The sequence below is a fragment of the Leucopleurus acutus genome, assembly GCF_964270905.1.
Source record: "Leucopleurus acutus genome assembly, chromosome: 12".
NCBI lineage: Eukaryota > Metazoa > Chordata > Mammalia > Artiodactyla > Delphinidae > Leucopleurus > Leucopleurus acutus.
In genome coordinates, this window is record NC_139154.1 from 63,178,016 (window position 1) to 63,193,008 (window position 14,993).

Consider the following 14,993-nt stretch of genomic DNA (forward strand, 5'->3'; position numbering starts at 1 on the left):
CATCATGACTGCCACCTGGCTGACAGTGACTGTAAGACATTATTGTATAGTATGCATTCTGATTTTAGAGAGGTTAAAATGTACAAGAGGGATGCCTTAGAATCAATTAGATACGGTATAATTTCTATTCACTGCAAAAGCATTTAGTTATTAAACAATGGGGACATTTATGGCAGAAAATAAAAAGGGAGGATAAAGTATAAACATATATATCACTCAGTGATAAATGATAAAATTTAAAGTTGGTTCTATTGGTAAAAATATCGTAGCTTTTATTGAATAAGTTAGTTCATCGTGTTCCAGAGTTCCTTGGTAGTGACCCTGGGCAATGTGCTATAATGGCTTAACAAGATGATGTGAAATGAAAAAATCATACCCAAGCTTAAAGTTGAATAAAATATTAAGAGACAATTTATGTGAAAATGTACTCTAAATAATAGCAAAGAATTACTGATATATTAACATATACTGTACAACCTGGACTCCGATTACAATACTTTTAAAAACATGAACATGAATTTGGATATTTAACTAAAGAAGGGAAGGTCTCCCGAATAAGAGGCACAGAGGAAGGTATGGAGTCCACAGGGATAAACAGGTCAGGAATTCATCCTCTCATTCACTCATGTGAGCAAGTAAAAATGTTTGCAAAGTGTGGACAATCCTCTTTACTGTTGCCTTTTCAATGTAGAAGACTGTTTTGGTTGGTGGCTTACCAAAACTGGACACATTTGGGAAAGAAGCTTCCATTACAGGTTGATCACTGAGCTTCACAACTACACAGGTAGATGCTTCAGAATCTTCAGTTCTTATCTTGGCAGCTACATATTTTTCATCAGGAGCAACTCTGATACAATCAATGAAGGGTTGCTCTAATTTAAGTTCCTCCAAATTGAACAAAACTTCATAATTATCACTGTCTGCTGCATAAAGAAAAGGATAAAGGAGATAATTCCACAAAGTATAGTTCAAAAAATTTTAAACGGTATTTCAATGTTTTAAACTAGCATTCCGCTTCTGTAAGAGGCTACATTTTGGCATCTTTGAACACTGACAGCAGTTTGATGTGTACAGAAAATGGCATTAGTATTTAATACTACCCTACGCTATTCAATATTATTCAATGCATCAACCTACGTGATGTTACTTGATAGATATAGTCTAATATTTGTAGACCATATAGAACCTAGAAAAGTAAGAAAACGTTAAGTGACCCTGAATAGTCTATACAGTGCCTAGCACAGTATCCAGGATTTGGTAGATGCTCAAAAAGTGCTGGTTCCCACCTCCATTCTCTCTGCCAAGGCTTTTGAATGTAGCTGTTAATTATATCTTAGGTAAACCCAGAAATTTAAAAACTACTCATTTAAAAAAAGAGAAAAAAATCAGAAATTGAAAACAGATATTTTCTATACCTTTGAAAAATCAATACCAAATTTCCAATGAAAAATGTGAAACCTGAAAAATCAGATATTTCTTAAAAGGAAAAACTGTTTTGTACCTTCTTCATCTTTGGAACGAACCAAACAGCAGCCCTCTTGATAATAAACAAAACCACCATGTTTAATCTGACAATGAAAAGAAACAAATGGTTTATTTAATTACAATTTATTCAATAATTTAAAAACAATTTAAGTAATTGTTCAGTGATCTGACTAGTCAAGATGAAGAAATGAGATCTTTTATAAGCAAACGTGTTGCAGTCTATGAATGAACATATAAAAAATACAAAATGAATCACTTTTTACAATATAGTGATTAAAATATGGTTTTCATATGTTTACAATCAATCACTGGAGGAGTTTCTAATACATAAATGTAAGAGGCAACAAAGAGAAGGCATTAACGAAACCTACGTCAGTTATGACTGTACAAACCACTTTAGCTTTACTTCTGGAACATCTGACAATTAACAGAGATCAAGTGGCATCTTTAAGATAATCCAAAATGATGCAGATGTGGAAACTGTGACTTAGACTAGTCTGAAAACCCAGTCAATTACTTTCTGAGAGTCTTTCCTTTAAAATATGCTGTCACTGCCAATCGTCCACGGTTTGATCTGATTTTACACAAAGCATCTCACCCTCTGTGAGGGTGATAGATAGAGACAATTTAAGATTGAAAGACTATTACCAATATATGAATCATGCTCTTGTCTAATTCCTACATATTAAATGCGACTGACTGATATGATTTCAGGTAACTTAAGACAATTACTACTTGCTAGTTAGTGGCATAATCTGAATCTGGAATTCCTCATCCTTAACCTATTGCTATTTCCATTCTAGTACGTATGTAATTTTCATTCATAAGCTGTGGTTCTGTTTTCCAATCTTACCGAAAAATTTTCAACATGCAAGTTCAATCTGTTTCAACTGAATATTTATGACTGTGGTAAACACAAAACAGTCAAGCAAATACTTGGATTTCATGGTATTGTACTATTTAAAGTGAATTTTCTTTTATTAAAAAAAGTACAGATAGAACAATCAAATAATTTTCAAGTAATAAAACATTATGAGTTAGTTTCATTTGAACTTCTCCTTGGGAGTACTTAAAAAATTTAAAAACAGAATTGGTTGTTTCCAAAAACCAGAATTAACATTATATGCTTGGAAATTCATCTTGGCTTTGATCTTTATAATTTATTTAAAGGACCATACTCAGCTTACTCTTTGTTCTTTAAGTTTTTCAGCATATTTTAAAGGCCAAAAGCAGTGTAATTTTGATGTGGGATTATGTTTATAAATCACAAGGTATTTTATTTGTATCCTGACTGGTAATATCAGATTTAAAAAAAAGGATATGATATCCTACCTCTGCATTGATGATTTCGTATTCTTCTTGTGGCTGTGTTTCTAATTTTGTTCTCACTTTTTCAAATGCATCCATGTTTTCTGAGAGGGATTTTTTGTTTTCTTGTTTAATAGGCAAAAATTCCTGGAAAAAGTTTTATCAGTATGATCATAATATTTCAACTAGGGAGAAAACCTTTGCTTTTTAAAGGTAATTCTTATTTCCTTTTCATTCAAGTACTACAACGTTAGGTCTATACCTATGAAATAATATGCATTTCACAGATCTTAAATGTTTCATAAGCTCAATAAATTATTTCCTCTTTTTCACTTAAAAATGTAAACAAGTAAGGTGGATACTTGATGACTATACTATTAATTCAAATGGCTAAGTCCTCAAGATGCAGTAGTACTAAGAAGCGCTGGAAAGTCTTCAGAAATATTATGAGAAAGCAGTAAAGGAAATCCTATGAACATTTACATATTTAATAGCCAGGTGTGAGAAGTAAAAGTCTACTGAGTTTTATAAAGTACTGAAATACCTCCTAAAAAGGGGAAAATGTCAAAGGGAGAGGAAGACATTATCATTATTAATAAATGTTCACTATTATTTTATTCACAGCAAGAGTTATGACAAAAAGTTTTTCGTACTTTATATCTTCATTAGCCATAATTTTTCTTCTCATGGAGATAAGGAATCCTCCGCATAGAACTGTTTATTAGCTCAAAAGGCAAATTAATGCTTTATAAAACAGAGCTTCTCTTTGAGGTTAAAAAAATATATATATACTCATCTTCAAAAAGGAAAAATAATGGAAAATTAACAAGTAGAGATGTAGGTGAAAGCTAAAATAAAGCACTCAGTGTCTTATTAGGAGTATCTAATAAGCTAACAGCTTAAGTAAGTTGATCTCTGGTGAGCATATAAATATCATATGAATTATTAAAATTTGGATAAGGCAAAACCTTAGTTGTCAAATTAAAAAAAGGGTTGAGGGGCTTCCCTGGTGGCGCAGCAGTTGAGAGTCCGCCTGCCAATGCAGGGGACACGGGTTCGTGCCTCGGTCCGGGAAGATCCCACATGCCATGGAGTGCTAGGCTCGTGAGCCATGGCTGCTGAGCCTGCGTGTCCGGAGCCTGTGCTCCGCAACGGGAGAGGCCACAACAGTGAGAGGCCCGCGTACCGCAAAAAGAAGAAAAATAAATAAATAAAGGGTTGAATAATTCAACACTCCACAGGTTTCCCTTGCTTAAGGAAAATAATTCTAGCCAAGATTTTAAATGTTAGCTTTCTGCCAAAGATGACAACTGTAGTGATTTGTGCCAGAAAGAGCACTAAGCCTTTGGTTAGGACCTGCAACAGCTGGTAAATATTTATTGCACAAGGGTATCCATGATACTTTACCAACAGTGTAGAGAATGTAAGCTATAAATACAGTTTATATCACAAGGAGTTTACAGTCTAAAATTAAACACAAGAATAAAACAGAAAAATCACCAAAGCAAATTAAATGAAAAAATAATCATTCACAAAGTTTTTTAGAGTTTTTGAGATGCTTTATGATTTGGACTAGATTCACATTACCAACAATGGCTATTACAGTAGTCTAAATCATTCAGTCTCTACTTCAATAATAAAATTAATATGATTAATGATTTGAAATTCAAATTCTAAAGGCTCATTTTTTTTTTTTTAGTATTTCTACAAAATCTAGTGTTAACCTTTAGTGAGGCAAAATACCTATACCAATAATTTCCTATTATCAACCAAGGCACAAATCAGAAGATCGCTAGAAATCTATCTTGAAACTAGAACTTAGTGGTAGAAGCTACCTTTTCATATCCAGATATATGCTTATCTATTCTGTTAATTCCTATTAGAACTTTTGAAGTACAGTCAGGATGGCTATGAAGAGAGTATCTCTTTCTACTACCTTGCAGCTCCTAGCACATTGTAGGTGAGGAGCTGGGCTCTGTGGTACGTGGGCCTCTCACCGTTGTGGCCTCTCCCGTTGCGGAGCACAGGCTCCGGACACGCAGGCTCAGCGGCCATGGCTCATGGGCCTAGCCGTTCTGCGGCATGTGGGATCTTCCCGGACCGGGGCACGAACCCGTGTCCCCTGCATTGGCAGGCGGACTCTCAACCACTGCGCCACCAGGGAAGCCCGGCTCTGCCACTTTTAAACACCCATTCTTATTGAGAGCCATGGCCAATGCCAGGCTAAGGCAACAGGGCTGGGCCCAATATCTATCCTCCTAAACTTATTTTACACTCTTGATTAACCTTTTTCTGTGTCACAAATCCAAATAAACTGAGCTTACGTGAACCAAAATAACCCTGAAAGCAATAGGATTTTTAATTGCCTTAATAAAATGGAAGTAGAACTCGAGAGTTTTGTAAGTAATTCCTCAAAAGGAATTACTTCCAGGGAAACTGAGATTTTATATAATAATCATAAAGTACTCCAAATTGGTTTTGGTTTAAGTTCTGTCGCCAAGAATACCCACTGGGTGTTTTAAGCTTTCATTTCAATGCCAGCTAGCATTACCATCAGGGTATGCAGCTAAACCTATCCATTTTAGCCAAGTATCTTAATGCAGGGGTTCCCAACCTCTGGGCTGCGAACTGGTACCTGTCTGTGGCCTGCTAGGAAGTGGGCCACACAGCCGGAGGTGAGCGACAGGCGAGCGAGCAAAGCTTCATCTGCTGCTCCCCATCGCTCGCATTAGCACCTGAACCATCCCCCCATCCCCCGTCCATGCAAAAACTGTCTTCCACAAAACTGGTCCCTGGTGCCAAAAAGATTGGGGAACACTGTCTTAATACATGAATAGTCTATTGGTTTTAAGGGAATATACTACCTAAAGGAGATGAGGTGAGGAGAGCTTTAAATTTTAAGAAAGTTACATGTACAGTATCACTCAATTAGTGGAAAAAAGAAGCATTCCTTCCCACCTTCTGGGTGGCCCACCACAAAACCATTTTACAACGGAAACTCGTAAGACAAGAGAATGGAATATGTAAACTTCACATTTTATTAATTTATTTTTTGGCTACACTACGTGGCATGCAGGATCTTAGTTCCCCAACCAGGGATCAAACCTGTGCCCCCTACAGTGGAGGCATGGAGTCAACCACTGGACTGCCAGGAAAGTCTCTGTAAACTTTATTACAGCAAATAATAATGAACTCTAAAAACAGAAAATAGCACAACAGAAGAACAGTGGGCAGCTTTTAGTCAAGATGGTACCATTAATTAAAGGCTCATTCCAAGTCTGGGGCAGGGAGAGTAAAAAGTAGGCTTAGGTCATTTGTGTCAGAAAGCAAGAAGTGTTCAAAGGTTCATGGAGATGTGTCAAAAGAACACAAAGGCCAGTTTAAAGGGGTTCCTACTAGCCACATTTGGGACAGTTTGAGCATCAAAAACAATAATGACTGTAATTGATTATAATAAACTGAAAAAAATAAGAACAACAATTTAAAAAGAAGCAAAAAACAAAACAGACACCTAACTAAAATAAAAAAAATAAAAAGAGGGTACAAAAATAGGGGGAAACTCTTCTTAACAGAATACTACCACCTAATAAATGTAGAAAGAATAACAGAAATAGAAAATCATTAGCAACCCCCAGTGAAACAAATGATTAGGGTAAAGATCATCCTTGGTTATTAAACTCATTAGATGAAATGATGTCAGGTAATAAAATATTTGCACAAAGTATTACCTTAAGTCTACTTAGTAACTGCAAAGGGAATAATGGCCTGTTAACAATGGAGAGAACTAGCAGTTATCACCTTAACTGAAATTGTCAAGCTTAGCACCATTAATAATGGGACAAGCTGAGATTATGTGTCTTCCTGAAATAATGTTAATATGAGACATTTCAATTTAAGACAGAAAAAAGAGAAGAGTAAACCTAAAGGAACTAGAAGAAAGGAAATAAAATTCATTTGTTTCAATTAAGTTGATACAGTAACTAACGAGAAGACCAACAAAATAAAAAAGTTGGTTCTTTTAAAAAATGTACTAAGGGGCTTCCCTGGTGGCGCAGTGGTTGAAGAGTCCGCCTGCTGATGCAGGGGACGTGGGTTTGTGCCCCGGTCCGGGAGGATCCCACATGCTGCGGAGCGGCTGGGCCTGTGAGCCATGGCTGCTGAGCCTGTGCGTCCGGAGCCTGTGCTCCGCAACAGGAGAGGCCACAACAGTGAGAGGCCCGTGTATCGCAAAAAAAAAAAAAAAAAAAAAAGTACTAAGAAAGACATGTATAGCAAAACTGATTAAAAAAATGATAAAACATTACGAGTGAACAAAATGGCATAATTACAGATATAGTAAAGATTATTAAAACTTAAAATAACATTCTTTATGCTAATATATTTGAAAACATGATAGAATGGATAATATTGAAGAAAATAAATTACCAAAACCAACTAAAAAAAAAGAAAAGCTGTATAAGCTAATAAATATCAAAGAAATTGATAACTAAGTGTTCCCTTCTTAAAAGAGACACAAAACCCAGATACTTTCAAAGGTAGCTTTCTCTAATCCTCAAGGAAAAGATCTCATATGTCAACTATTTAAGAAAAAAAATGCCAACTATTTAAAACTACTCAACTTATTTTATCATGCTAATATAACCCTGACACTAAAACTAGACAGTGACAACATTAGACAATTAAAAACCAATCTTACTGTAAAATATGGATTGAAAAAACTCTAAAATTCATAAATCAATGTATTTTTAAAAAGCACAAAATAAAAACAATAATAGTAACAATAAAATCCTATGTGACCAAGTAAGATTTACCTTAAGAATGAAAGGATGGTTCAATGTTAGAAAAATCCATCAATCACAAATAAAGGAAATAAATCTTAGGCCCATTTCCATTAATGCAGAAAAAACCAGAAAATAATGCACTTAAAAAATGATAAAAACATTAAATTAGGAATAGAGGAACTTCCTTGACTTAATAAATGATCTCTCTTTTTTTACACAAAACCATACTAATCATCTGTGAAACTCTTTTCAAGGCTCTTAATTATATTCATTTAAAATATCTAATTATATTTGCTGCTTATTTTCTTATTCAAATAGTGACTGTTAAATGAAGGAAACTAATTGTTTCCAATGCTCCCTGCTTCTAATTTGTCTCCTTGAGCCCAGTAAGATTTTTGCCCTTCTCATTCCACTGACTGCTCTTGTCAAGGTCACTGATGGCCAGAGATATTATGGGGGGGAGAGACAAGATGGCAGAGTAGAAAGATGTGAGCTCACCTCTTCTTATGAAAACACCCAAATCACAACTAACTGCTGAACAACACTGACAAAAAATTCCTGGAACCTACCAAAAAAAAGATATCCTACATCCAAAGACAAAGAAGCCACAACGAGATGGTAGGAGGGGGGCAATCATGATAAATCAAATACCATACCCGTCGGGTAGATGACCCACAAACTGGAAAATAATCGTACCACAAAAGTTCTCCCACAGGGGCAAAAGTTCTGAGCCCCACATCAGGCTCACCAGCCTGGGCGTCTGGCAAAGGGAGGAGGAGCCCCCAGAGAATCTGGCTTTGAAGGCCAGCAGGTTTTGAGAGCAGGAATTCCACAGGACTAGGGGAAACAGAAACTGCACTCTTGGGAGGGTGCACACAAAGTCTCATGTGCACCAGGACCAAGGGAAAAAATAAATGACCTCAAAAGAGCCTGGGCCAGACCTACTGGCTGGTATTGGAGGGTCTTCTGTGGAGGCAGGGGGTGGCTGTGGCTCACTGTGGGGACAAAGACACCGGCAGCAGTAGTTCTGGGGAGTACTCACTGGCGTGAGCCCTACTGGTGGCTGCAATTTTCTCACCAAGACCTGGCCCCACCCAACAGCCTGTAGGCTCCAGTGCTGGGATATGTCAGGCCAAACAACCAACAGGGCAGGAACACATCAGCAGACAGGCTGCTTAAAGTGTTCCTGAGCACAGAGCTTCCTGCTAAACACACCCCTTGACATGGCCCTGCCCACCAGAGGGACAAGACCCAGCCCCACCCACCAATGGGCAGGAACTAGTCCTTCCCACCAGGAAGGCTGGACAAGCCTCTTAGGCTCATCCACCAGCAGGCAGACAGCAGAAACAAGAACAACTACAATCCTGTAGCCTGTGGAACAGAAACCATAATCACAGAAAGTTAGACAAAATGAGATGGCAGAGGAATATGTCCCAAATGAAGGAACAAGATAAAACCGCAGAAGAACATCTAAGTGAAGTGGAGATAGGTAATCTACCTGAAAAAGAGTTCAGAGTAATGATAGTAAAGATGATCCAAGATCTTGGAAAAGGCACAGACTCAGAATATACAAGAAATGTTTAACAAAGAGAAGAACTAAAGAACAAATAAACAGAGATGAACAATAAAATAACTGAAATGAAAAATACACTTGAAGGAATCAATTGCAGAATAACTGAGGCAGAAGAACAGATAAGTGAGCTGGAAGACAGAATGGTGGAAATCACTGCTATGGAACAGAATAAAGAAAAAAGAATGAAAAGAAATGAGGACAGTCTAAGAGACCTCTGAGACAACATTAAAGGCACCAACATTCACATTATAGGGATCCCAGAAGAACAAGACAGAGAGAAGGGACCTGAGAAAATATCTGAAGAGATAATAGCTGAAAACTTCCCTAACGTGGGAAAGGAAACAGTCACTCAAGTCCAAGAAGCACAGAGAGTCCCAGGCAAGATAAACCGAAGGAGGAACATGCCGAGACACACAGTAATCAAACTGACAAAAATAAAGACAAAGAAAAAATAATAAAAGCAACAGGGAAGAGCAACAAATAACATACAAGAGAATTCTCATAAGGTTATCAGCTGATTTTTTAGCAGACACTCTGCAAGCCAGAAGGGAGTGGAGGATATATTTAAAGTGATGAAAGGGAAGAACCTACAACCAAGAATGCTCTAATCAGCAAGGCTCTCATTCAGATTCAATGGAGAAATCAAAAGCTTTATAGACAAGCAAAAGCTAAGAGAATTTGGCACCACCAGACCAGCTTTGCAACAAATGCTAAAGGAACTTCTCAAGGTGGAAAAGAAAAGGTTACAACTAGAAACAAGAAAATTAAGAATGGAAAAGCTCACTGGTAAAGGCAAACATACAGTAAAGGTAGGAAATGATCCACATACAAATATGATATCAAAACCAGCAATCGTGAGGAGAGTACAAATGCAGGATATTGGAAATGGATTTGAAATTAAAAGACCAGCAACTTAAAACAATCTTGTTTACATATAGACTGCTATATCAAAACCTCATGGTAACTGCAAACTGAAAATCTACAATAGATATACCACAAAAAAGAAAAAGGAATCCAAACACAACAGTAAAGTTAGTCATCAAATCACAAGAGAACAAAAGAGGAAGGGTCGAAAAAAGACCTACAAAAACAAATCCAAAACAATTAACAAAATGGCAATAAGAACATACATGTCGATAATTACTTTAAATGTAAATGGATTAAATGATCCAACAAAAGACAAAGACTGGCTAAATGGATACAAGAATAAGACCCATCTATATGCTGTCTACAAGAGATCCACTTCAGATCTAGGGACACATACAGACTGAAAGTGAGGAGATGGAAAAAGCTATCCCATGCAAATGGAAATAAAAGAATGCTGGAGTAGCAATACTCATATCAGACTAAATAGACTTTAAAATAAAGAATGTTACAAGAGACAAGGAAGGATACTACATAATGATCAAGGGATCAATCCAAGAAAAAGATATACCAATTATAAATATACATGCACCCAACATAGGAGCACCTCAATAAATAAGGCAACTGCTAACAGCTGTAAAAGAGGAAATCAACAGTAACACAATAGTGGGGGACTTTAACACCCCACTTTCATCAATGGACAGATGATCCAGACAGAAAATCAATAAGGAGACACAGGCCTTAAATCACACATTAGACCAGATGAACTTAATTGATATTTACAGAGCATTCCATCCAAAAGCAGCAGAATACACATTCTTCTCCAGTACCCATGGAACACTCTCTAGGACTGATCACACGGTGGGCCACAAAGTGAACCTTGGTAATTTAAGAAAACTGAAATTGTACCAAGAATCTTTTCCAACTACAATGCTAGGAAAAGAAAACTGTAAAACAAAACAAAACAAAGAACTGTAAAAAACACAAACACGTGGAGACTAAACAATATGCTACTAAACAACTAATGGATCACTGAAGAAATCAAAGAGGAAATCAAAAAATACCTAGAGACAAATAAAAACAAAAGCAAGTCAATCCAAAACCTATGGGACGCAACAAAAGCAGTCTTAAGAGAGAAGTTGATAGCAATAAAATCTTACCTCAGGAAACAAGCAAATCTCAAATAAACAACCTAACCTCACACCTAAAGCAAAAAGAGAAAGAAGAACAAACAAAACTCAGTTAGTAAAAGAAATCATGAAGATCAGAGAATAAATAAATGAAATAGAGACAAAGAAAACAACAGAAAAGATCAATGAAACTAAAAGCTAGTTCTATGAAAAGATAAACAAAATTGATAAACCTTTAACCAGACTCCTCAAGAAAAAAAGGTAGAGGGCTCAAATTAATAAAATTAGAAATGAAAAAGGAGAAGTTACAATGGACACCACAGAAATACAAGGGATCATAAGAGACTACTACAAGCAACTATATGCCAATAAAATGGACAACCTAGAAGAAATGGACAAATTCTTAGAAAGGTACAATCTCCCAAGACTGACCCAGGAAGAATGGAAAATATGAACAGACCAATCACAAGTAGTGAAATTGAAATCTGTGATTAAAAAACTCCCAACTAACAAAAGTCCAGGACCAGATGGCTTCACAGGTGAATTCTATCAAACATTTAGAGAAGAGTTAACACCTATCCTTCTGAAACTCTTCCAAAAAACTGCAGAGGAAGGAACACTCCCAAGCTCATTCTACGAGGCCACCATCACCCTAATACCAAAATCAGACAAAGATACCACAAAAAAAGAAAATTACAGGCCAGTATCACTGATTAAGATAGATGCTAAAATCTTCAACAAAATATTTGCAAACTGAATCCAACGATATATTAAAAGGATCATACACCATAAAAAAGTGGGGTTTATCCCAGGGATGCAAGGATTTTTCAATATCCACAAAACAATCAGTATGACACAACACATCAACAAATTAAAGAATAAAAAACATATGATCTCAATAGAAAAAGCTTTTGACAAAATTCAACACCCATTTATGATGATAAGTCTCCAGAAAGTGGGTATAGAGAGAACATACTTCAACATAATAAAGGCCATATATGTCAAAACTATAGCTAATATCAAACTCAGTGGGGAAAAGCTGAAAGTATTTCCTCTAAGATCAGGAACAAGACAAAGATGTCCACTCTTGTCACTTTCATTCAACACAATTTTGGAAGTCCTAGGCATGGCAATCAGAGAAGAAAAAGAAATACAAGGAATCCAAATCAGAAAAGAAGAAGTGAAACTGTCACTGTTGCAGATGACATGATGCTATCCATAGAAAATTCTGAATAAGCTACCAGAAAACTGCTAGAGCTCATCAATGAATTCAGTAAAGTTGCAGGATACAAAATTAATACCTAGAAATCTACTGCATTTCTATGCAGTAACAACAAAAGATCAGAAAGAGAAATTAAAGAAACAATCCCATTTACTCTTTTTTTTTTTTTTTTTTTTTTTTGCGGTATGCGGGCCTCTCACCGTCGTGGCCTCTCCCGTTGCGGAGCACAGGCTCCAGACGGGCAGGTTCAGCGGCCACGGCTCACGGGCCCAGCCGCTCCATGGCATATGGGATCTTTCCAGACCGGGGCACGAACCCATGTCCCCTGCATCAGCAGGCGGACTCTCAACCACTGCGCCACCAGGGAAGCCCCCATTTACTCTTGCATCAAAAATAATATATAGGAATAAACCTACCTAAGGAGACAAAAGACCTATAACCACATAACTATAGGACACTGATGAAAGAAATCGAAGATGACACAGATGGAAAGACACACCATGTTCTTAGATTGTAAGAATCAATACTGTCAAAATGACTATACTACCAAGGCAATCTACAGATTCAATGCAATCCCTATCAAATTACCAACGGTATTTTGCACAGAACTAGAAGAAATAATTTTAAAATTTGTATGGAGACACAAAAGACCCTGAATAGCCAAAGCAATCTTGAGAAAGAAAAACAGAGCTGGAGGAATCAGGCTTCCTGACTTCAAATTATACTGCAAAGCTACGGTAATCAAGACAGTATGGTACTGGCACAAAAACAGAAATATAGATCAATGGAACAGGATAGAAAGCCCAGAGATAAACCCATGCGCCGATGGTCAACTAATCTACAACAAAGGAGGAAAGACTACACGATGGAGAAAAGACAGTCTCTTCAATAAATAGTGCTGGGAAAACTGGACAGCTACATGTAAAAGAATGAGATTAGAACATTCTTTAACACCATACATAATAATAAACTCAAAATGGATTAAAGACCTAAATGTAACAGCAGATACTATAAAACTCTTAGAGGAAAACATAGGCAGAACACCCTTTGACATAAATCGCAGCAATATCTTTTTCAATCCATCTCCTAGAGTAATGGAAATAAAAACAAAAATAAACAAATGGGACCTAATTAAACTCAAAAGCTTTTGCACAGCAAAGGAAACCATAAACAAAACGAAAAGACAACCCACAGAATGGGAGAAAATATTTGCAAAGATGCGATCAACAAGGGATTAATCTCCAAACTTACAAACAGCTCATGTGGCTCAATATCAAAAAAACAAACAACCCAATCAAAAAATGGGCAGAAGACCTAAATAGACATTTCTCCAAAGACATACAGGTGGCCAAGAGGCACATGAAAAGATGCTCAACATCACTAATTATTAGAGAAATGCACACCAAAACTACAATGAGATATCACCTCACACCAGTCAGAATGGTCATCATCAAAAGTCTACAGGGCTTCCCTAGTGGCGCAGTGGTTGAGAGTCCGCCTGCCGATGCAGGGGACATGGGTTCATGTCCCGGTCCGGGAAGATCCCACATGCTGCGGAGCGGCTAGGCCCATGAGCCATGGCCGCTGAGCCTGCGCGTCCGGAGCCTGTGCTCCGCAATGGGAGAAGCCACAACAGTGAGAGGCCTGCGTACCGTAAAAAAAAAAAAAAAAAAAAAAAAGTCTACAAACAATAAATGCTGGAGAGGGTGTGAAGAAAAGGGAACCCTCCTACACTGTTGGTGGGAATGTAAATTGGTACAGCCACAATGGAGAATATGGAGGTTCCTTAAAAAAACTAAAAATAGAGCTACCATATGATCAAGCAATCCCACTCCTGGGCATATATCTGGAGAAAACCATGGTTTGAAAGGATGCATGCACCCCAATGTTCATTGCAGTGCTGTTTACAATAGCCAAGAATGGAAGCAACCTTAATGCCCATCGACAGAGGAATGGATAAAGAAGATGTGGTACATATATACATTGGAATATTAATCAGCCATTAAAAAGAATGAAATAGTGCCATTTGTAGCAACATGGATGGACCCAGAGATTATCATACTAAGTGAAGTCAGACAGAGAAAGGCAAATATCATACCACATCGCTTATATGCGGAATCTTAAAAAAATGATACAAATGAACTTATTTCCAAACTGAAACAGACTCACAGACTTAGAAAACAAACTTATCGTTTGGGACTTCCCTGGTGGCGCCACAAAGAATCTTCCTGTCAATGCAGGGGGCATGGGTTCGATCCCTGGTCTGGGAAGATCCCACATAGTTCGCCACAACTATGGAACCTGAGCTCTAGAGCCCACGCTCCACAACTACTGAAGCCCAGGTGCCCTACAGCCTGTGAGCCACAACTACTGAGCCCACGCGCCACAACTACGAAGCGTGCGTGCCGCGACTACTGAGCTCACGTGCTGCAACTACTGAAGCCCGCATGCCTAGAGCCCGTGCTCTGCAATAAGAGAAGCCACCACAATGAGAAGCCCATGCACTGCAACGAGAAGTCCATGCCCTGCGACAAACAGTAGCCCCCATTCACCACAACTAGAGAAAAGCCCGCATGCAGCAACGAAGACCCAATGCATCCAAAAAATAAATAACATTTTTTAAAAAAAGA

General features: G+C 37.5%; 1 protein-coding gene across 4 annotated transcripts in view; it reads right to left on the reverse strand.

Moving 5' to 3' along the window:
- PREPL (prolyl endopeptidase like) overlaps nt 1-14,993 on the reverse strand; it is a 54,092-nt gene that overhangs the window by 22,827 nt on the left and 16,272 nt on the right. For all 4 annotated transcript variants that reach the window (XM_082851886.1, XM_082851887.1, XM_082851885.1 and 1 more), the window contains 3 exons: nt 2,818-2,940; nt 1,502-1,568; nt 717-923 (listed from right to left, as the gene is read on the reverse strand). In XM_082851886.1, the coding sequence (XP_082708012.1) occupies nt 717-923; nt 1,502-1,568; nt 2,818-2,892 (349 nt within the window). In that variant the 5' untranslated portion in view covers nt 2,893-2,940. The remainder of the gene's footprint in view (nt 1-716; nt 924-1,501; nt 1,569-2,817; nt 2,941-14,993) is intronic.